This window comes from Oncorhynchus kisutch, linkage group LG15 (genome assembly GCF_002021735.2).
Source record: "Oncorhynchus kisutch isolate 150728-3 linkage group LG15, Okis_V2, whole genome shotgun sequence".
Classification (NCBI taxonomy): domain Eukaryota; kingdom Metazoa; phylum Chordata; class Actinopteri; order Salmoniformes; family Salmonidae; genus Oncorhynchus; species Oncorhynchus kisutch.
In genome coordinates, this window is record NC_034188.2 from 63,669,525 (window position 1) to 63,692,043 (window position 22,519).

A 22,519-nucleotide genomic window follows, 5' to 3' on the forward strand; every position below is an offset into this window, starting at 1 on the left:
GGATTTGAGTCCCTGGCGGCGTAGTATGTTACTGATGGTAGGCTTTGTTACTTTGGTCCCAGCTATCTGCAGGTCATTCACTAGGTCCCCCCGTGTGGTTCTGAGATTTTTGCTCACCGTTCTTGTGATCATTTTGACCCCACGGGGTGAGATCTTGCGTGGAGCCCCAGATCGAGGGAGATTATCAGTGGTCTTGTATGTCTTCCATTTCCTAATAATTGCTCCCACAGTTGATTTCTTCAAACCAAGCTGCTTACCTATTGCAGATTCAGACTTCCCAGCCTGGTACAGGTCTACAATTTTGTTTCTGGTGTCCTTTGACAGCTCTTTGGTCTTGGCCATAGTGGAGTTTGGAGTGTGACTGTTTGAGGTTGTGGACAGGTGTCTTTTATACTGATAACAAGTTCAAACAGGTGCCATTAATACAGGTAACGAGTGGAGGACAGAAGAGCCTCTTAAAGAAGAAGTTACAGGTCTGTGAGAGCCAGAAATCTTGCTTGTTTGTAGGTGACCAAATACTTATTTTCCACCATAGTTTGCAAATAAATTCATTAAAAATGATTTTAAATGTGATTTTCAGGATCTTTTTTCTCATTCTGTCTGTCATAGCTGAAGTGTACCTATGATGAAAATTACAGGCCTCTCTCATCTTTTTAAGTGGGAGAACTTGCACAATTGGTGGCTGACTAAATACTTATTTTGCCCCACTGTAACTCGGCTACGCATGCCTCTCCCTAATATAAATATGCCTTGTCCATTACTGTCCTGGTTAGTGATTATTGTCTAATTTCACTGTAGAGCCTCTAGCACTGCTCAATATGCTCAATATGGTTTCATGCATGTTAACATTAGAAGCCTCCTCCCTAAGTTTGTTTTATTCACTGCTTTAGCACACTCTGCCAACCTGGATGTCCTAGCCGTGTGTCACGACTTCCGCCGTAGTCGGCTCCTCTCCTTGATCGGGCAGTGTTCGGCGGTCGACGTCACCGGCTTTCTAGCAATCGCCGCTCCATTTTTCATGTATCCTTTTGTTTTGTCTTGTTCCCTGCACACCTGGTTTTCATTCCCCAATCAATCTACATGTATTTATTCCTTTGTTCCCCATCATGTCTTTGTGTAAGTTTGTTTGTGTTACGTGTTTGTTGTTGACGCGCCAGACTGGTTTGTTTTTTCCGTGATATTTCACAAAGATGTTTATTGTTAAACATTATTCTTGTGACTGTTTTGCGCGTTTTGCACTTTTGCCTCAATAAAGTGTGTGCCTGTTCACAAATCTCTGCTCTCATGCACCTGTCTTCGCTACCAGTACGCACACACCTGACACCGTGTCTGAATCCTGACTTAGGAAGACCACCAAAACCCTGAAATTTCCATCCCTAACTACATCTTCCGACAAGATAGAACTGCCAAAGGGGGCGGTGTTGCAATCTACTGCAGAGATAGCCTGCAGAGTTCTGTCTTACTATCCAGGTCTATACCCAAACAATTTGAGCTTCTACTTTTAAAAATCCACCTTTCCAGAAACAAGTCTCTCACCGTTGCTGCTTGCTATAGACCACCCTCTGCCCCCAGCTGTGCCCTGGACACCATATGTGAATTGATTGCCCCATCTATCTTCAGAGCTCGTGCTGCTAGGTGACCTAAACTGGGACATGCTTAACACCCTGGGCCATCCTACAATCTAAGCTTGATGCCGTCAATCTCACACAAATGATCAATGAACCCACCAGGTACAACTCCAAATCCGTAAACACGGGCACCCTCACAGATATCATCCTAAACAACTTGTCCTCCAAATACACCTATGCTGTTTTCAACCAAGATCTCAGTGATCACTGCCTCATTGCCTGCATCTGTAATGGGTCTGCGGTCAAATGACCACCCCTCTTCACTGTCAAATGCTCCCTAAAACACTTCTGCGAGTAGGCCTTTCTTATCGACCTGGCCCGGGTATCCTGGAAGGATATTGACCTCATCCCGTCAGTAGAGGATGCCTGGTTATTCTTTAAAAGTGCCTTACTCACCATCTTAAATATGCGTGCCCCATTCAAAAAAAAAATAACCAGGAACAGATATAGCCCTCGGTTTTCTCCAGACCTGACTGCTCTTGACCAGCACAAAAACTTCCTGTGGCGTTCTGCATTAGCTTCGAATAGCCCCTGTGATATGCAACTTTTCAGGGAAGTTAGGAACCAATATACACAGGCAGTTAGGAAAGCAAAGGCTAGCTTTTCAAACAGAAATTTGCATCCTGTAGCACAAACTCATGTAAAGTCCATGGAGAATAAGAGCACCTCCTCCCAGCTGCCCACTGCACTGAGGCTAGGAAACACTGTCACCACCGATAAATCCACGATAATTGAGAATTTCAATAAGAATATTTCTACGGCTGGCCATGCTTTCCACCTGGCTACCCCTACCCCGATCATTAGCACTGCACCACCACAGCAACTTGCCCAAGCCTCCCCATTTCTCCTTCACCCAAATACAGATAGCTAATGTTCTCAAAGAGCTGCAAAATCTGGACCCCTACAAATCAGCCGGGCTAGACAATCTGGACCCTCTCTTTCTAAAATTATCTGCCAAAATTGTTGCAACCCCTATTACTAGCCTGTTCAACCTCTCTTTCGTATCGTCTGAGATCCCCAAAGATTGGAAAGCTGCCGCGGTCATCCCCCTATTCAAAGGGGGAGACACTCTAGACCCAAACTGCTATAGACCTATATCTATCCTACCCTGCCTTTCTAAGGTCTTCGAAAGCCAAGTTAACAAACAGATTACCGACCATTTCGAATTCCACCATACCTTCTCTGCTATGCAATCTGGTTTCAGAGCTGGTCATGGGTGCACCTCAGCCACGGTCAAGGTCCTAAACGATATCATAACCGCATAATTCGATAAGAGACATTACTGTGCAGCTGTATTCATCGACTTGGCCAAGGCTTTCGACTCTGTCAATCACCACATTCTTATCGGCAGACTCAACAGCCTTGGTTTCTCAAATGATTGCCTTGCCTGGTTCACCAACTACTTCTCAGACAGAGTTCAGTGTGTCAAATCGGAGGGCCTGTTGTCCGGACCTCTGGCAGTCTCTGTGGGGGTGCCACAGGGTTCAATTCTCGGGCCGACTCTCTTCTCTGTATACATCAATGATGTCGCTCTTGCTGCTGGTGATTCTCTGATCCACCTCTATGCAGATGACACCATTCTGTATACTTCTGGCCCTTCTTTGGACACTGTGTTAACTAACCTCCAGATGAGCTTCAATGCCATACAACTCTCCTTCCATGGCCTCCAACTGCTCTTAAATGCAAGTAAAACTAAATGCATGCTATTCAACCGATCGCTGCCCGCACCTGCCCGCCCGTCCATCATCACTACTCTGGACGGTTCTGACTTAGAATATGTGGACAACTACAAATACCTAGGTGTCTGGCATCTCCAATCCAAAATAAAATCTAGAATTGGCTTCCTATTTCGAAACAAAACATCCTTCTATCATTGCTGCCAAACATACTCTCGTAAAACTGACCATCCTACCGATCCTCGACTTTGACGATGTCATTTACAAAATAGCCTCCAACACTCTACTCAACAAATTGGATGCAGTCTATCACGGTGCCATCCGTTTTGTCACCAAAGCCCAATATACTACCCACCACTGCGAACTGTACACTCTCGTTGGCTGGCCCTCGCTTCATACTCACCGCCAAACTCACTGGCTCCAGGTCATCTAATAGTCTCTGCTAGGTAAAGCCCCGCCATATCTCAGCTCACTGGTCACCATAGCAGCACCCCCTGTTGCACGCGCTCCAGCAGGTATATCTCACTGGTCACCCCCAAAGCCAATTCTTACTTTGGCTGCCTTTCCTTCCAGTTCTCTGCTGCCAATGACTGGAACAAACTGCAAAAATAACTGAAGCTGGAGACTCATATCTCCCTCACTAGCTTTAAGCACCAGCTGTCAGAGCAGCTCACAGATTACTGCACCTGTACAGAGCCCATCTGTAAATAGCCCATCCAACTACCTCATCCCCATACTGTATTTATTTATTTATCTTGCTCCTTTGCATCCCAGTATCTCTACTTGCACATTCATCTTCTGCACATCAACCATTCCAGTGTTTAATTGCTATATTGTAATTACTTCGCCACCATGGCCTATTTTTTGCCTTACCTCCCTTATCCTACCTCATTTGCACACACTGTATATATACTTTTCTACTGTATTATTGACTGTATGTTTGTTTTTTCCATGTGTAACTCTGTGTTGTTGAATGTGTTGTACTGCTTTGCTTTATCTTGGCCAGGTCGCAGTTGTAAATAAGAACTTGTTCTCAACTGGCCTACCTGGTTAAATAAAGGTGAAATAAATAAAATATATATTTTTTAAATAAGTATGCCCCCAATGCAATTCTAAAGTCTAATACATCCAGTGTGATTTCAACAGATTTTTGTCAAATAAACAAATGATTGTCTTTTGTTGATTTTATATAACAACATTTCAACCTCGTTTAGCATGATCTATTCAACTATGGCATAATTATATTTTTATTAATTTGCTTCACTGTCAATGACAGACTTTTATTTTGAAGGTTAACCACAAAGTCCACTATTGTGGCTAGCTTCACATAGATGGTCCGACCACCATTAATCAAATAAGAAGTTTTATAAATTAGGGTTATTTTAGATGATTACACCTAGCTATATAGTTAGCTTTTATGACCCGCCCTGTAGGTGCGCGAGACAACTTTATCTGCATCGTATGGAACGCCGTTTGGGTCTTTGCGTGTCATAAAAGACACAAGTCAAATAACACTATTTGACGTGTCAAATAACACTATTTGGCGTGTCAAATAACACTATTTGGCGTGTCAAATAAACTGGACGTGTCCTGGCCAACAGAAAAAAACTACGTGCGTCTATGTTGTCTGGTAAATTTCATGAAACTACTATTCCCATAACCCTTAATGAATGAACGGAAGCGGGGTGATTCATTCATGACGTATAATTGTAATTATTCTAGCTGCGCCCCCTTATAGTAGGGCGGGGATTGTCTGTGTTTGGTAACTCCATAGCACAAGTTACACAAGCAAGGATAATTTTATAATAGGAGCATTTCACAACTTGTACATCAATTCGCACGCTCAGCACATGCGTCCGAGAAAGCTATTCTGTCTTCTCCTTTGGCTGGTACTACAATAAAAATTGTCAACCTGAAATCATAGAATAGAATAGATCATCATTGACGTCCACGCCTCACCTGAGACAAAACGATCAAATTGCCTACATTTGAGTCGACTGACATCAGGAGTCGCAAGAACATTTATCGCTTTAGGCTGAATAACACGGAACTCCAAAGTAAAGTCAGTATGTTTGCTTTGACAGTGTAAATATCAATCGCGAGCAGAGAGAGCCATAGCGCGCGAATTTTCTAACGTTGAATTCTTCAAGTGGAGTAGGACACAGAAAGGAGTTTGTCGTCGCCATGGAGTTGAATTCAGTGCTTTTGACTGCGGGTGGCTCTATTGGATTTTTTAAACTTGTCAACTGTGGTGTCAGTAAACTCCCTATTCCCGAGACTGCTTGCAGAAACGCCTGGAAATGGAGAAATATCTGCACATCTTTCACCCACAGTCTGATAACTGGGATATGGGCTGTACTGTGGTGAGTCGTTTTCCACTGCCTTGATGTGCAAAGATCAATTGTTTTCAATTAGCTTATACATTACAGGGTAGTAACTGATAATAGTGTTAATAATACATTTTTACAATTTAAAGGTAACATTTTTAATTTTTGTAGGGTAAGGTAACATAATGGGGACTATGTTTTATTCTGGACTGAATTGTGAAGTGTTAAATCAATTAACCTATGGTCATAGAATGCTTCAGAATCAATTTTATCTAGCCTACACCTTTTTCACTATGCTAATTCTCTCAAACTTTCTCTCCCAATAATACAAAAAACGATTTCATTGCTTTGAATAATATATCAATTTGAGTTGCTTTCTGGTTATTCTCTCAAATGAATGTGTCTGTTTTTCCCCTGCAGCTTTTTCGTACACCCACAGATGGCCGAAGATTTGATAGGAACCCATTCTGTGTTCTCGCACACGTTGGTTTCTGTATCAATTGGTGAGTGAGTGTGTGGATGGGAAGAGGGAAAGGGAAGCGGTGTGTGAGCTGTCCACACATAGCAGCAGGAAGTAACGGTGCTGGAAGTACTGCAGCACCCCTGATCAATCAAAATAGTTTAGCAGAAATCAGGATATAAAAATAATTTACAAAAAAATGACACCAGTCTAAACAGACATGAGTACAATTATTCCAAATTCTACACCAGAGAGCATAATTTAGCTACAGAAGATCAATGCCTTCTAAAAAATAGCAGTTTTAAGTTTTATCACAAGCACTTACATTTGGGAAGGTTGCAATTTGGCCAATACACTCGCCAAATATAGAACAGTTTGTGGCCAACGCGGTCTGTGAAGAGACACACGCATACTCATACACACGCTAGCACACACGCTCTATAAACACGCACATTTCAATATTGTTATATGGTGGTATTATACATTTTGTGATGTAATGATGTTATATGATGTACTTTTATTCAATTTTTTTGTTTAGTTGTGTGATGTGTCTGGACCCCAGGAAGAGTAAGGCAGCAGCTAATGGGGAATCATAATAAATAGATATAACACATAGAAGGATTTTGGAACCTCTAACTCTGGCACTTTGATTCATGGGTACCCTAGCAATGGCTGCCATTCCAGACTTGAATGGGAACTGCCATCTATGGATTATATTTCTGTGGTTGGCTGCGGCTGTCATTTTGCCTTTCGCAAATTTCAAAATACAATCACGAGAAAAATGTAAGGTCTAACGTTTGGAAAGAAAATGCCTACTGCTGATAAGAGAAGACTAATCTGTCTGTAGATGCTAACACATTTGTTTCTCAGCTTTTGAGCGATTCTGAGCGAACAGCACTGCTTTTCAAAGTATATTAACTTGAGATATTGGCATGAGCACATCGGCCATCACCGGTGAGTAGCCTATGCTATCTATCTTCATCATTGAGTCAGTGTTACTGGAAAGTTTATTTTGTAGCTATACATAAATAATATAAATATTAAATAAATAACATAAATACAAAATATAAACGTAACATGTAAAGTGTTGGTCCTATGTTTAATGAGCTGAATACATTTTTTCCATATGCCCAAAAAGCTTCTTTCTCAAATTTTGTGCACAAGTTTGTTAGCATCCCTATTAGTGAGCATTTCTCTTTTGCCAATATAATCCATCCACCTGACGGGTGGCATTTTAAAATGCTGATTAAACAGCATGATCATTACACAGGTGCACCTTGTGCTGGGGACCATTTATAAGGTCACATAAAAATGTGTAGTTTTGTCACACAACACAATGCCACAGATGTCTCAAGTTTTGAGGGAGCATACAATTGGCATGCTGACTGCAGGAATGTCGACCAGAGCTGTTGCCAGAGAATTTAAGGTAATTTTTATCATAAACTGCCTCCGTTGTCATGGGAAATCTATAGATTAGGGCCTAATTAAAATGTTCAATTGACCGATTTCCTTTATATGAATTGTAACTCAGTAAAAAATTTAATTGGTGTGTGTGTGTGGTGTGTGAATATATCTCAGGGTTTCCATTAGGAAAATTAGGCGGCTGTCATGATTGTTGTTGGAATGATTGGACCAAGGTGCAGCGTGGTATGGTTCCATCTTTTATTAGGAGTGAAACACACAGAAAACAAAGCGCAAAACGAAACGTGAAGCTAATGTAGTGCTCGCAGGCAACTATACATAGACAAGATCACACAACAAACAGGTGGGAAAAGGCTGCCTAAATATGTTCCCCAATCAGAGACAACGATAGACAGCTGCCTCTGATTGGGAACCATACCAAGCCAACCTAGAAATAAAGAAACTAGAATGCCCACCCTAGTCACACCCCGACCAAACCAAAATAGAGAATAAAGGATCTCTAAGGTCAGGGCGTGACAGTACCCCCCCCCCCCCCTCGGTGGCGGCTCAGGTGCGGGACGTAGACCCCGCTCCACTCGCGAATCCGACCGCTTCGGTGGCGACTCTGGTGCGGGGATCGTCGCAGGAAGCTCCAGCCCATGGATCATCGCCGGGGACTCCGGACCACGGATCGTCGCCAGAGGCACCGGGCCGTGGATCATCGCCGGAAGCTCCGGACCAGGTACCCTCGCTGAAGGCTCTGGACTGGGAACCATCGCAGGAGGCTCTGGACAGGGAACCCTCGCTGGAGGTTCCGGACTGGGAACCCTCGCAGGAGGCTCTGGACTGGGAACCCTCACTGGAGGCTCCGGGCCATGGATCATCACTGGAGGCTACGGACTGGGAACCCTCGCAGGAGGCTCCGGACTGCGAACCCTCGCAGGAGGCTCCGGACTATTTTTCAATCAGAATATGTTTTATAAAGATAAGCATTATATTGTTAGATTATAGGAGTAACTCTGGTAGGCATAAAACATTCTTCCTTTCCTCAAGTTCAACTGTCGGAGTCAGTTGGAGTGCCAGTGCACACTGCATGCGGTATAATTGGCTAATAGCCACACCACACGCCAAACCTTCACAACAGTTTCTGAACTTTATTAGGGTAATATCAAAAGTAAGTCAAGATGTTGTTTATAGGGGAAATACAAGCAGGATATTATTACATTTTAGTCATTTTGCAGATGTTCTTATCCAGAGCGACTTACAGGAGCAATTAGGGTTAAGGGACTTGCTCAAGTCCAGATTTTTTACCTCGTCGGCTTGGGGATTCTAACCATCAATCTTTCGCTTACTGGCCCACTGCTCTTAACCACTAGGCTACCAAAGATCCAAAACGAAAGAACGAGAAGCATATATATATATTATAACAAAACATACAATCTACTTGCAGTGAAGCCGCTCAATATTTACAATACATTCAGTCATCTAACAGACTCCCATCCAGAAGCAATCCACAGAAGCAACCAGGGTCAACACCCTGTCACTTCCTGTTGAACGAGAATGAGGAAGAGCTCAGTTTTGTGAGGACTGCAGATGTGGCCAGGGCAATAAATTGCAATGTCCGTACTGTGAGACGCCTAAGATAGTGCTACAGGGAGACAGGACGGACAGCTGATCATTCTCGCAGTGGCAGACTATGTGTAACAACACCTGCACATGATCGGTACATTCGAACATCACACCTGCGGGACAGGTACAGGATGGCATCAACAACTGCCCGAGTTACACCAGGAACGCACAATACCTCCATCAGTGTTCTGACTGTCCGCAATAGGCTGAGAGAGGATGGACTGAGGGCTTGTAGGCCTTTTGTAAGGCAGGACCTCACCAGACATCACTGGCAACAACGTCGCCTATGGGCACAAAACCATCGTCACTGGACCAGACAGGACTAGCAAAAAGTGCTATTCACTGACGAGTTGCGGTTTTGTCTCACCAGGGGTGATGGTCGGATTCGCGTTTATCGTCAAAGGAATGAGCGTTACACCGAGGGTCCGTCATGGTCTGGGGCGGTGTGAGCTTGTTGTCATTGCAGGCAATCTCAACGTTGTGTGTTACAGGGAAGACGACTTCCTCCCTCATGTGGTACCCCTCCTGCAGGCTCATCCTGACATGACCCACCAGCATGACAATGCCACCAGCCATACTGCTCGCTCTGTGCGTGAGTTCCTGCAAGACAGTAATGTCAGTGTTCTGCCATGGCCAGCGAAGAGCTTGAATCTCAATCTCATTGAGCACATCTGGGACCTGTTGGATCGGATCGGAGGGTGAGGGCTAGGGCCATTCCCCCTAGAAATGTCCGGGAACTTGCAGGTGCCTTGGTGGAAGAGTGGGGTAACATCTCACAGCAAGAACGGGCAAATCTGGTGCAGTCCATGAGGAGGAGATGCACTGCAGTACTTAGTATCTGGTGCGGCCATCAGCTGAATTAACTGTTACTTTTGATTTGGACCCCCCCTTTTTTCAGGGACACATTATTCAATTTCTGTTAGTCACATGTCTGTGGAAATTGTTCAGTTTATGTCTCAGTTGTTGAGTCTTATGTTCACATGCGCCGAATACAACAATTGTAGTCCTTTCCGTGAAATGCTTACTTACAAGCCCTTAACCAACAGTGCAGTTCAAGGAAAACAGTGCAGTTCAAAGAAAATATTTACCAAATAAGCTAAAGTAAAAAATAATAAAAAGTAACACAATAAAATAACAATAACAAGGCTATATACAGGGGGGTACCGGTACCGAGTCAGTGTGCGGGGTACAGGTTAGTTGTGGTAATTAGTACATGCTGGTAGGGGTGATGTGAAAATGTATAGATAATAAACAGCAAGTAGCAGCAGTGTACAAAACAAATGGGGGGGGTCAATGTAAATAGTCCGGTAGCCATTTGATTCATTGTTCAGGTTGCCGCCTGCTACCGACCCCCCTCTGCTCCCAGCTGTGCCCTGGACACCATTTGTGAATTGATCGCCCCCCATCTAGCTTCAGAGTTTGTTCTGTTAGGTGACCTAAACTGGGATATGCTTAACACCCCGCCAGTCCTACAATCTAAGCTAGATGCCCTCAATCTCACACAAATCATCAAGGAACCCACCAGGTACAACCCTAACTCTGTAAACAAGGGCACCCTCATAGACGTCATCCTGACCAACTGGCCCTCCAAATACACCTCCGCTGTCTTCAACCAGGATCTCAGCGATCACTGCCTCATTGCCTGTATCCGCTACGGAGCCGCAGTCAAACGACCACCCCTCATCACTGTCAAACGCTCCCTAAAACACTTCTGTGAGCAGGCCTTTCTAATCGACCTGGCCCGGGTATCCTGGAAGGACATTGACCTCATCCCGTCAGTTGAGGATGCCTGGTCATTCTTTAAAAGTAACTTCCTCACCATTTTAGATAAGCATGCTCCGTTCAAAAAATGCAGAACTAAGAACAGATACAGCCCTTGGTTCACCCCAGACCTGACTGCCCTCGACCAGCACAAAAACATCCTGTGGCGGACTGCAATAGCATCGAATAGTCCCCGTGATATGCAACTGTTCAGGGAAGTCCGGAACCAATACACGCAGTCAGTCAGGAAAGCTAAGGCCAGCTTCTTCAGGCAGAAGTTTGCATCCTGTAGCTCCAACTCCAAAAAGTTCTGGGACACTGTGAAGTCCATGGAGAACAAGAGCACCTCCTCCCAGCTGCCCACTGCACTGAGGCTAGGTAACACGGTCACCACTGATAAATCCATGATTATCGAAAACTTCAATAAGCATTTCTCAACGGCTGGCCATGCCTTCCGCCTGGCTACTTCAACCTCGGCCAACAGCTCCGCCCCCCCCGCAGCTCCTCGCCCAAGCCTCTCCAGGTTCTCCTTTACCCAAATCCAGATAGCAGATGTTCTGAAAGAGCTGCAAAACCTGGACCCGTACAAATAAGCTGGGCTTGACAATCTGGACCCTCTATTTCTGAAACTATCTGCCACCATTGTCGCAACCCCTATTACCAGCCTGTTCAACCTCTCTTTCATCTCGTCTGAGATCCCCAAGGATTGGAAAGCTGCCGCAGTCATCCCCCTCTTCAAAGGGGGAGACACCCTGGACCCAAACTGTTACAGACCTATATCCATCCTGCCCTGCCTATCTAAGGTCTTCGAAAGCCAAGTCAACAAACAGGTCACTGACCATATCGAATCCCACCGTACCTTCTCCGCTGTGCAATCTGGTTTCCGAGCCGGTCATGGGTGCACCTCAGCCACACTCAAGGTACTAAACGATATCATAACCGCCATCGATAAAAGACAGTACTGTGCAGCCGTCTTCATCGACCTTGCCAAGGCTTTCGACTCTGTCAATCACCATATTCTTATCGGCAGACTCAGTAGCCTCGGTTTTTCGGATGACTGCCTTGCCTGGTTCACCAATTACTTTGCAGACAGAGTTCAGTGTGTCAAATCGGAGGGCATGCTGTCCGGTCCTCTGGCAGTCTCTATGGGGGTGCCACAGGGTTCAATTCTCGGGCCGACTCTTTTCTCTGTGTATATCAATGATGTTGCTCTTGCTGCGGGCGATTCCCTGATCCACCTCTACGCAGACGACACCATTCTATATACTTTCGGCCCGTCTTTGGACACTGTGCTATCTAACCTCCAAACAAGCTTCAATGCCTTACAACACTCCTTCCGTGGCCTCCAACTGCTCTTAAATGCTAGTAAAACCAAATGCATGCTTTTCAACCGGTCGCTGCCTGCACCTGCATGCCCGACTAGCATCACCACCCTGGATGGTTCCGACCTAGAATATGTGGACGTCTATAAGTACCTAGGTGTCTGGCTAGACTGCAAACTCTCCTTCCAGACTCATATCAAACATCTCCAATCGAAAATCAAATCAAGAGTCGGCTTTCTATTCCGCAACAAAGCCTCCTTCACTCAAGCCGCCAAGCTTACCCTAGTAAAACTGACTATCCTACCGATCATCTACAAAATGGCTTCCAACACTCTACTCAGCAAACTGGATGCAGTCTATCACAGTGCCATCCGTTTTGTCACTAAAGCACCTTATACCACCCACCACTGCGACTTGTATGCTCTAGTCGGCTGGCCCTCGCTACATATTCGTCGCCAGACCCACTGGCTCCAGGTCATCTACAAGTCTATGCTAGGTAAAGCTCCGCCTTATCTCAGCTCACTGGTCACGATGGCAACACCCATCCGTAGCACGCGCTCCAGCAGGTGTATCTCACTGATCATCCCTAAAGCCAACACCTCATTTGGCCGCCTTTCGTTCCAGTACTCTGCTGCCTGTGACTGACTTTTATCTCCCTCACCAACTTCAAACATCAGCTATCTGAGCAGCTAACCGATCGCTGCATCTGTACATAGTCTATTGGTAAATAGCCCACCCTTTTCACCTACCTCATCCCCATACTGTTTTTATTTATTTACTTTTCTGCTCTTCTGCACACCAATATCTCTACCTGTACATGACCATCTGATCATTTATCACTCCAGTGTTAATCTGCAAAACTGTAATTATTTGCCTACCTCCTCATGCCTTTTGCACACATTGTATATAGACCCCCCATTTGTTTTCTACTGTGTTATTGACTTGTTAATTGTTTACTCCATGTGTAACTCTTTGTTGTCTGCTCACACTGCTATGCTTTATCTTGGCCAGGTCGCAGTTGCAAATGAGAACTTGTTCTCAACTAGCCTACCTGGTTAAATAAAGGTGAATTAATTAATTAATTAAATTATGGCTTGGGGGTAGAAGCTGTTAAGGAGCTTTTGGACCTAGACTTGGCGCACCGATACTGCTTGCCATGTGGTAGCAGAGAGAACAGTCTATGCCTTGGGTGACTGGAGTCTCTGACAATTTTATGGGCTTTCCTCTGACACCGCCTATTATATAGGTCCTGGATGGCAGGAACTTGTCCCCAGGGATGTACTGGGCCGTACGCACTACCATCTGTAGCGCCTTACGGTCAGATGCCGAGCAGTTGCCATACCAGTGATGCAACCGGTCATGATGCTCTCAATTGTGCAGCTGTAGAACTTTTTGAGGATCTGGGGACCCATGCCAAATAATTTCAGTCTCCTGAGGGGGAAAAGGTTTTGTCGTGCCCAATGAACTTGAAACTCTCGCTCCACTACAGCTCTGTCAATGTTAATGGGGTGTTAATGGATTTTTCCTGTAGTCCACGATCAGCTCCTTTGTCTTGCTCACATTGCGGGAGAGGTTGTTGTCCTGGCACCACACTGACAGTTCTCTGACCTCCTCCCTATAGACTGTCTCATTGTTGTTGGTGATCAGGCCTACCACTGTTGTGTCATCAGCAAACTTAATGATGATGTTGGAGTCGTGTTTGGTCATGCAGTCGTGGATGAACAGGGAGTACAGGAGGGGACTAAGTACCTACCACTGAGGGGCCCCAGTGTTGATGATCAGCGTGGCAGATGTGTTGTTGCCTACCCTTACCACCTGGGGGCAGCCCGTCAGGAAGTCTAGGATCCAGTTGCAGAGGGAGGTGTTTAGTCCCAGGGTCCTGAGCTTAGTGATGAGCTTCGTGAGCACTATGGTGTTGAACGCTGAGCTGTAGGCATTCTTACATAGGTGTACCTTTTGTCCAGGTGGGAAAGGGCAGTGTGGAGTGCGTTTGAGATTGCGACATCTGTGGATCTGTTGGGGAGGTATTTGAATTGGCGTGGGTCTAGGGTATCCGGTAGGATGCTGTTGTTGTGAGCCATGACTAGCCTTTCAAAGCACTTCATGGCTACGAATGTGAGTGCTACGGGGCAGTAATCATTTAGGCAGGTCACCTTTGCTTCTTTGGGCGAATGGACTATGGTGGTCTGCTTGAAAATGTCAGTGAAGACACTTGCCAGTTGGTCTGCACATGCTTTGAGTGCACGTCCTGGTAATCCGTCTGGCTCCACGGCTTTGTGAATGTTGACCTGTTTAAAGGTCTTGCTCACATCGGCTACTGAGAGCGTTATCACACAGTCATGTGACATGCTGGTAAAAATTGTAAAACTGATTTAAGTTTGCCCGCATTATAGTCCCCGGCCACTAGGAGTGCCACTTCTGGATGAGCATTTTCTTGTTTGCTTATGGCCTAGAGTTGGTTGAGTGCGGTCTTAGTGCCAGCATCGGTCTGTGGCGGTAAATAGATGGCTACGAATAATATAGATGAGAATTCTCTTGGTAGATAGTGTGGTCTACAGCTTATCATAAGGTACTCTACCTCAGGCGAGTAATACCTTGAGACTTCTTTAATATTAGACATCGCGCATCAGCTGTTATTGACAAAAAGACACACACCCCCACCCCTCATCTTACCAGACGTAGCTTCTCTGTTCTGCCATGGAAAATCCTGCCAACTCTATATTAGCCGTGTCGTCGAACATCCACGACTCGGTGAAATATAAGAGATTACAGTATTTAATGTCCCGTTGGTAGGATATGCCACCTGACCTTGTCTATCTCTCATATAACTTAGAGCAATAGTGTATGTGTGTTAGCCTATACCCCTCCAATGACCTCTCCCCAACACGCTTCATGTGTCTGACAGCTAAAATTGGTCTGTAGAAGGAGTATTAAGCCTGGAGCACAAGTCAAACAGCAGACCATAGCTTTCACTTGGTTAGGAGTCTCGGCTAGATGGACAAAATCTTTATTTAACTAGGCAAGTCAGTTAAGAACACATTCTTATTTTCAATGACAGCCTAGGAACAGTGCCTTGTTCAGGGTCAGAATGACAGATTTTCACCTTGTCAGCTCAGGGATTCGATCTTGCAACCTCTCGATTACTAGTCCAACGCTCTAACAACCAGGCTACCTGCCACCACACTGAGCTTAAAGTAAACCCCAGCAGTACAGCCCCTTTAAATAAAAAATCCTCTATTTTGACTTCATGCTCTCTAATTGACTCGTGTATTGAGCTAATTTACACTCTATAAGCTGTTAATTTATTGGATCTGTGCCTGGTTAACAAGGGCTCCCTTAGAATTCCAAGGATTGTTATCGTTCTCCCAGAGAATCCACCCACCCTTGAATGCTGCCTGTCAGTGTTATTAGTGTTGCCGGAATTCTAGAATCAATGGGGAGCATTATGATGCTTCGTCCCAGGCACTGCTCCGGGCCTACCCCTGTAGGTTGTGTGACCCTAGAATGGGCCGTAGCGCCTGAGAAGAAGGCTGTTGATATATGCCGCAGCAGTCTGCCCGGGTCAAATACCATCTATAACAGAGAAGTAACAGAGAAGGGAGTCCGGGTGAGGAGGGATGGTGGATGGTGCTTCCTCTGAGCCCTGCCTACAACAATGTGGCGTGACAGTGACACTGAGCCTATAGTATGGTCGTCACTATCGGGCCACAATGCAAAGCTAGAAAGACAAAGTATTTTCACTATAGGCAATTTTGACATGGCAGCTTGGCCACATAGTAGAAACCTACTGTATGTTCGGAGGCTATATTAAAATGTTTTGTTTGTTTTTCACTCTGATTGACCAAACAAACACTAGTCTGGGCCTCTGTCTGTGGACTGACTTGATTATGTCAGGCCAAGGCAAAGGTGTTGACATTTTGGAATGCATAACAGTTGCAGTAGGTACCCTCCCAGGCTGACCAAAGGTAAATGCAGTGTTACACACCAAACATGACACTACCATGAAGTGCCACTCTCCTATTGGGTGTGTCGTTAAGTTCATTTTAAGAAGATTTTTGTTTTGAGGAACTGTAATCTGTCACAAAGATTTTCTGATGTAGACTCATCTCAACCAAACATCCAGGGTTTGACTGTAAGCCAGTGTATAGACAAGTTGTGTTTGATCACCATGTCGTTGGACAGTCACTGCCCAAAACCCACAGAACGGGAGAGCTTGGCTCCAGTCACCAGCCATTTGAGATAACATGCTGCTGTTGAATTTAAACACTACAATTTTTTTTTTACATTTTCAGCCACGTGTGGTGGTACAGAAAGGTGTGAGAGAAACTAGGGCAGAAGAACAGGGGCAGGGGGTGAGATGTGGACAGAGAGACACACAGAGAGAGAGGGACAGAGAGGGACCGAAACAATGATTCCTTTTGGAACACAGTCAGTGTCATAATGATAAGAGAGCCTGTTGGAAGGCCAACGGGCGAACAGTTGGTCACATGCCACCATGGTTCAATAACGTGAGAGCTTGACCTAGGTTGACGGTCTTCGCTGGTTGTAAAATGGCTTTTCTTTATACATATCTAGGAATGATAAGAGATGAATGGATGACACTTTTAAAATCTAATATGGATCCTATTCAGTCAAATTCAATTCCCAATGCCACAGTAAGAATTATTTTTGGGATTCAATTTGGACAATTTGGTTAAGTAAACATCCGTTGTTTCTTCAGCATGTGTTTGTCATATAGCAGCTGAGGATGCTCTCAAGGTACACGTCTTATCACAATATTTACAGAAGCCGTTTGGTGTTGAATGTCAAATAGAATATGTAGTAGGAACACAGACTCCGGATAATTATAGTCTGCCCTAGAGGAGGACCCCCTCCGCAACATACACACACACACCCGACTATCTTTAACGCTTCATTATTTTTCCACCATTCTGAAAAGCCGTCTCCATGGTTATGCCCATAGCGGGGGACTGATCTAAATAGCACTCTTTAACTGACATCTTGGTTACCTTGGTGTCGTCATGGAAGCGACTGGTAAAAGGGGTCCCCACTAAATATACTTGATATGCCAAACGCTCCTCCACTGAAAAAGCCTTTGTTCTATCAATCTCCATTGCTTTGTTTTGGTTCTAAGCTAGAATATGCCATGTTTTGTTCAACAGGCTACTTCATCTATGACTTCCTTGATATGGTGCTCAACCAGAAGATGATCCTGTCATGGGAGCTCCTATTCCATCACACAGTGGTAAGTGGCCCTGGTAGCATCTACAAGGTTTGAGGTACCCGTTATGTACAACCACAGATCTAGGATCAGGTTACCTGGCCTCACTCACCATAACCTTGATAAATATCTGACCCTGTATCAGCGGTTAGGTGAAACATAGCCTAGAATCTCTATCTCAACCTCATTATCTAGCTAAAACACCCACCAGAGAATACTGAAGCAGTGAAAGCATCACACAGTGCACACACATTTTACACACAAAACCCCCACAGTCGTTGGCCCCTGTTAGCATACAGCAGAGCTCAAATCCTATTTTATTGGTCGCTTGCACAGTTTTGCTGCACCTGCGATGTCTCTAGCTATAACAATGCAGTAAGATCTAACAATACAATAACAATACACACATAATCCCCCCAAAAAATAAATAAAGAACAAGAAAATGAAGACCTTACTGTTAACCTTTTCCAGCCAGCCTTCCGCATCAGGCTCCTAACCTGCCTAACATCCCCCTTGAGGAAGTTAACCCCCAGGCATGGTAGTGTAACAGAGGTCTTTGGGTAAAAACGCTTGCACAATGAGTACATTTGCCAGAGACCTGATTAGTTGCATTGGCAACCTAAGTGAATGCCTAGACTTCAGCTTAGCAGGCTAATGTGCTCTACTGTCCCTTAGAAAGTCTGAGTTTTAACCCCATCGGTCACACTAGCTAGGAACTACCCCTCATTATTGTTCTCTTTCTCATCAAGGCTAGACAGCTCCAGTACTACGTAATAGGCCTCAAATGAGAGCACCTGGTGAAGTCATTGTTCATCATTGTCCTTTTGAGAAAAATTTTAATTGTTCACCAATGTTCTTGAGAAAGACCTCAGTGTTGTTCTCATTCCCTTGAGAATGGGTTTCTCGTCTTTGTAGAATGCTGCTTGAGGCTGTGCATCAGGGTATGAAGTTGCCTGTTGGCAACAGATCTAGGATCAGTTTTCCCTCCCCCATCCTAACTTTAACCATTGGGGGTTAAAATGATAAACTGACCTTGGCATACGCCAAAGTACTTCTGCCTGACCCATTTTCATGGCAATACTGAGCTTTTGAAGACCTTTTTATTTTGAGGACCGGTTTGTGATGTTGATGTACATTTTTAGATGTGTGGTTAGAAGAGGACTTGTGTAGATTTGAATTTGTAGAATTTTGTCAAGTCTGTCCATGTCTGCTTGTCTAATAGACTTATTATACTTATATAACTAATGTTTGTGTATAGGCGTCTGAAGTTGAGCCAGTGTATGTGGGCACATGCCTATTTATATGTGTGAGCCTCTATAAGTGTGTGTTTCTCTATATCGCTCGCACACATGCTGGTGAGTAGTACAGTATTCACACTCAGCCTCTCGTGTTGGTATGACTCACAGCTGGCTGTTCCTCGTCAATGTATCAACACTGTCCAGGGAAAGCCCTGCATATCTAAACTGACAGACTGACTGACTGGACTCAGTCTGCCAGGCAGCCCAATATCTAAACTAAATGACTGGCTGACTGGATTCAGCTCAGCTTGTTAGGCAGCTCCACGTGCCTCTGGCCCTGGAAGGATAGTGGCCCAGTGTATTTTGGCTCAGTCCCTCCATGGACTTCATTCTCCCCTGAAGTCACCCTATGGTTCTCATCCTCTCCTCTTCCAGGGCCAGCAGCCAGCCAGTCAGTCCCCCATTCTGAGGTTTTGTTGTTGTTGTTCTTCGCTCCCTTCTTTCCTGGAAGCTCCATTCAGGAAAGAAGGAGGAGGTCTGGATGAGTGTTGGCAGATACACAGTCCATGACTGTGGCCTGGGAGGAACGTCTTCCACTTTTCCTCTCCTTCTCTCACATCATCCTTTTTGTCTGTGTTGTGTTCCCTTTCTGTCTCCTGCTCTCTTCCTGTGTCTCTATCAGTCTTTCTTTATTCTCTCTCTCCTCTCTCTCACTCTCTCTTCCTCTCCCCCCGTGGTTTACTGATGGGGTCAGGGCCTGGCAGTAATGATAAATAAGAACATTGTTAAGTGTTTTTTTTTTTTGGTGAGAAGTAAAGGGAGAGAAACTCTTTTTCTGAATCTGAGATCTCAATGGAGCATTTCATTGGTCTTGGGTAATGCCTTGTTGACAATTTCTACGGTCTGTGGAAAAAACAGCATTTATTTGGCGTACCCCCTCATCCTCTGAAAGTCTTTTTGGTTAGTCATTCACTTTGTAATGCTGTAGATGGGTTTCTCTGAAATGCAGACTTAACAACACCAAAGACTCAAGCTAAGGACTGATGCTAAAGAGTTAGCATAAGGCAAAGCTTTGGTAGTTGTTCCAGTAGTCGTCGACCAGGCTCGTATTCATCAGGGCATACAGCATCATAGCAGAATGGTTGGGCAATGTAAAACATAAACTAGGGTTACTTATTGGATAAGTTCAGCTGGAAGGCCATTTTCTTCCATTTCATGTCTAGTGAACATGGCCTAGTCTTAGTAACTGTGGGGGAATAAGCAGTCAAATGTTCCATAGAAACTTTATACTTTTTTCTACTTAAGTGGAGCTCACTGGGTAAGAAAGGTGTGAGACTTCTTACAATGACATATGGGTACTCCACTGGCATTTTGACACAGAGCAACACACACTCCTCGGATAGCCCCCAAACAACCCCTGACCCCTCCATTCCTTTGAGAAACAGGAAGTACTGCCGTCTGTGCAAGTAATAGGGCTTCCTTATGAACACAACTGCCTCACTCAGATCTGACTGAGGAGGTACTGTCGTATGTATGAAAGAGCATATGGAAGATTCATAACAGAAGATATAAGGGTCTGGAAACAGACATTCTGACAAACATCATATTTGCATTTGCAGAAGTTGTCAGGGGTGCTTTTTGTTTCAAGGGGTTTTCTGCTGTAGTTTCAGTAACATAATTGAGAATTTCAAGAAGCATTTTTCTACGGCTGGCCATGCTTTCCACCTGGCTACCCTGGTCAACCGCCCGGCACCCCTCACTGCAACTTGCCCAATCCTCCCACATTTCTCCTTCACCCAAATCTAGATAGCTGATGTTCTGAAAGAGCTGCAAAATCTGGACCCCTACAAGTCAGCAGGGCTAGACAATCTGGACACACTCTTCCTAAAGGTGTCCGCGGAAATTGTTGCAACCCCTATTACTAGCTTGTTCAACCTCTCTTTCGTATCGTCTGAGATCCCCAAAGATTGGAAAGCTGCCGCGGTCATCCCCCTCTTCAAAGGGGGAGACACTCTAGACCCAAACTGCTACAGACCTATATCTATCCTACCCAGCCTTTCTAAGGTCTTCGAAAGCCAAGTTAACAAACAGATCACCGACCATTTCGAATCCCACCGTACCTTCTCCGCTATGCAATCTGGTTTCCGAGCTGGTCATGGGTGCACCTCAGCCACGCTCAAGGTCCTAAACGATATCATAACCGCCATCGATAAGAGACAATACTGTGCTGTATTCATCGACCTGGCCAAGGCTTTCGACTCTGTCAATCACCACATTCTTATCGGCAGACTCAACAGCGTTGGTTTCTCAAAATGTGTCATTTAATGACTGCCTCACCTGGTTCACCAACTACTTCCCTGGCAGAGTTCAGTGTGTCAAATCGGAGGGCCTGTTGTCCGGACCTCTGGAAGTCTCTATGGGGATGCCACAGGGTTCAATCCTCGGGCCAACTCTTTTCTCTGTATACATCAATGATGTCGCTCTTGCTGCTGGTGATTCTCTGATCCAACTCTATGCGGACAACACTATTCTGTATACCTCTGGCCCTTCTTTGGACACTGTGTTAACTAACCTCCAGACGAGCTTCAATGCCATACAACTCTCCTTCCGTGGCCTCCAACTGCTCTTAAATGCCAGTAAAACTAAATGCATGCTCTTCACCGATCCCTGCCTGCACCTGCCCGCCCGTCCAGCATCGCTACTCTGGACGGTTCTGACTTAGAATATGTGGACAACTACAAATACCTAGGTGTCTGGTTAGACTATAAAGTCTCCTTCCAGACTCACATTAAGCATCTCCAATCCAAAATTAAATCTACAATCGGCTTCCTATTTCGCAACAAAGTGTCACGCCCTGACCTTAGAGAGCCGTTTTATTTCTCTATTTGGTTAGGTCAGGGTGTGATGTGGGGTGGGCATTCTATGTTTTGTTTTTCTATGTTTTGGCCGGGTATGGTTCTCAATCAGGGACAGCTGTCTATCGTTGACTGACTATCCTACTGACTATCCTACCGATCCTGGACTTCGGCGATGTCATTTACAAAATAGCCTCCAACACTCTACTCAGCAAATTCGATGCAGTCTATCACAGTGCCATCCGTTTTATCACCAAAGCCCCATATACTACCCACCACTGCGACCTGTATGCTCTCGATGGCTGGCCATCGCTTCATATCCATTGCCAAACCCACTGGCTCCAGGTCATCTATAAGTCTTTGCTAGGTAAAGCCCCACCTTATCTCAGCTCACTAGTCACCATAGCAGCACCCACCCGCAGTACCCGCTCCAGCAGGTATATCTCACTGGTCACCCCCAAAACCAATTCCTCCTTCGGCCGCCTTTCCTTCCAGTTCTCTGCTGCCAATGACTGGAACGAACTGCAAAAATCCCTGAAGCTGGAGACTCATATTTCCCTCACTATCTTTAAGCACCAGCTGTCAGAACAGCTCACAGATCACTGCACCTGTACATAGCCAATCTGTAAATAGCCCATCCAACTACCTCATCACCATATTGTTATTTATTTTGCTCCTTTGTACCCCAGTACCTCTACTTGCACTCATCTTCTGCACATCTATCACCCCAGTGTTTGATTTGCCATACTGTAATAATTTTACCACTTTGGCCTATTTATTGCCTCACCCACCTTATCCTCCTCATTTGCACACACTGTATATAGACATTCTCTATTGTATTATTGACTGTATGTTTGTTTATTCCATGTGTAACTCTGTGTTGTTGTTTGCTTCACACTGCTTTGCTTTATCTTGGCCAGGTCGCAGTTGTAAATGAGAACTTGTTCTCAACTGGCCCACCTAGTTAAATAAAGGTGAAATTTAAAATAAAATAAAAACAT

The 22,519-nt window shown here is 44.9% G+C and overlaps 2 protein-coding genes across 2 annotated transcripts in view; one reads left to right on the forward strand and one right to left on the reverse strand.

Moving 5' to 3' along the window:
- aifm4 (apoptosis inducing factor mitochondria associated 4) overlaps window positions 1–22,519 on the reverse strand; it is a 72,215-nt gene that overhangs the window by 20,207 nt on the left and 29,489 nt on the right. The gene's annotated exons all lie outside the window — the stretch shown is intronic.
- LOC109905663 (TLC domain-containing protein 2) overlaps window positions 5,091–22,519 on the forward strand; it is a 34,718-nt gene continuing 17,289 nt past the window's right edge. The window contains exons 1-3 of the mRNA XM_020503173.2: window positions 5,091–5,667; window positions 6,052–6,134; window positions 17,367–17,449. Of these exons, the coding sequence (XP_020358762.1) occupies window positions 5,489–5,667; window positions 6,052–6,134; window positions 17,367–17,449 (345 nt within the window). The 5' untranslated portion in view covers window positions 5,091–5,488. The remainder of the gene's footprint in view (window positions 5,668–6,051; window positions 6,135–17,366; window positions 17,450–22,519) is intronic.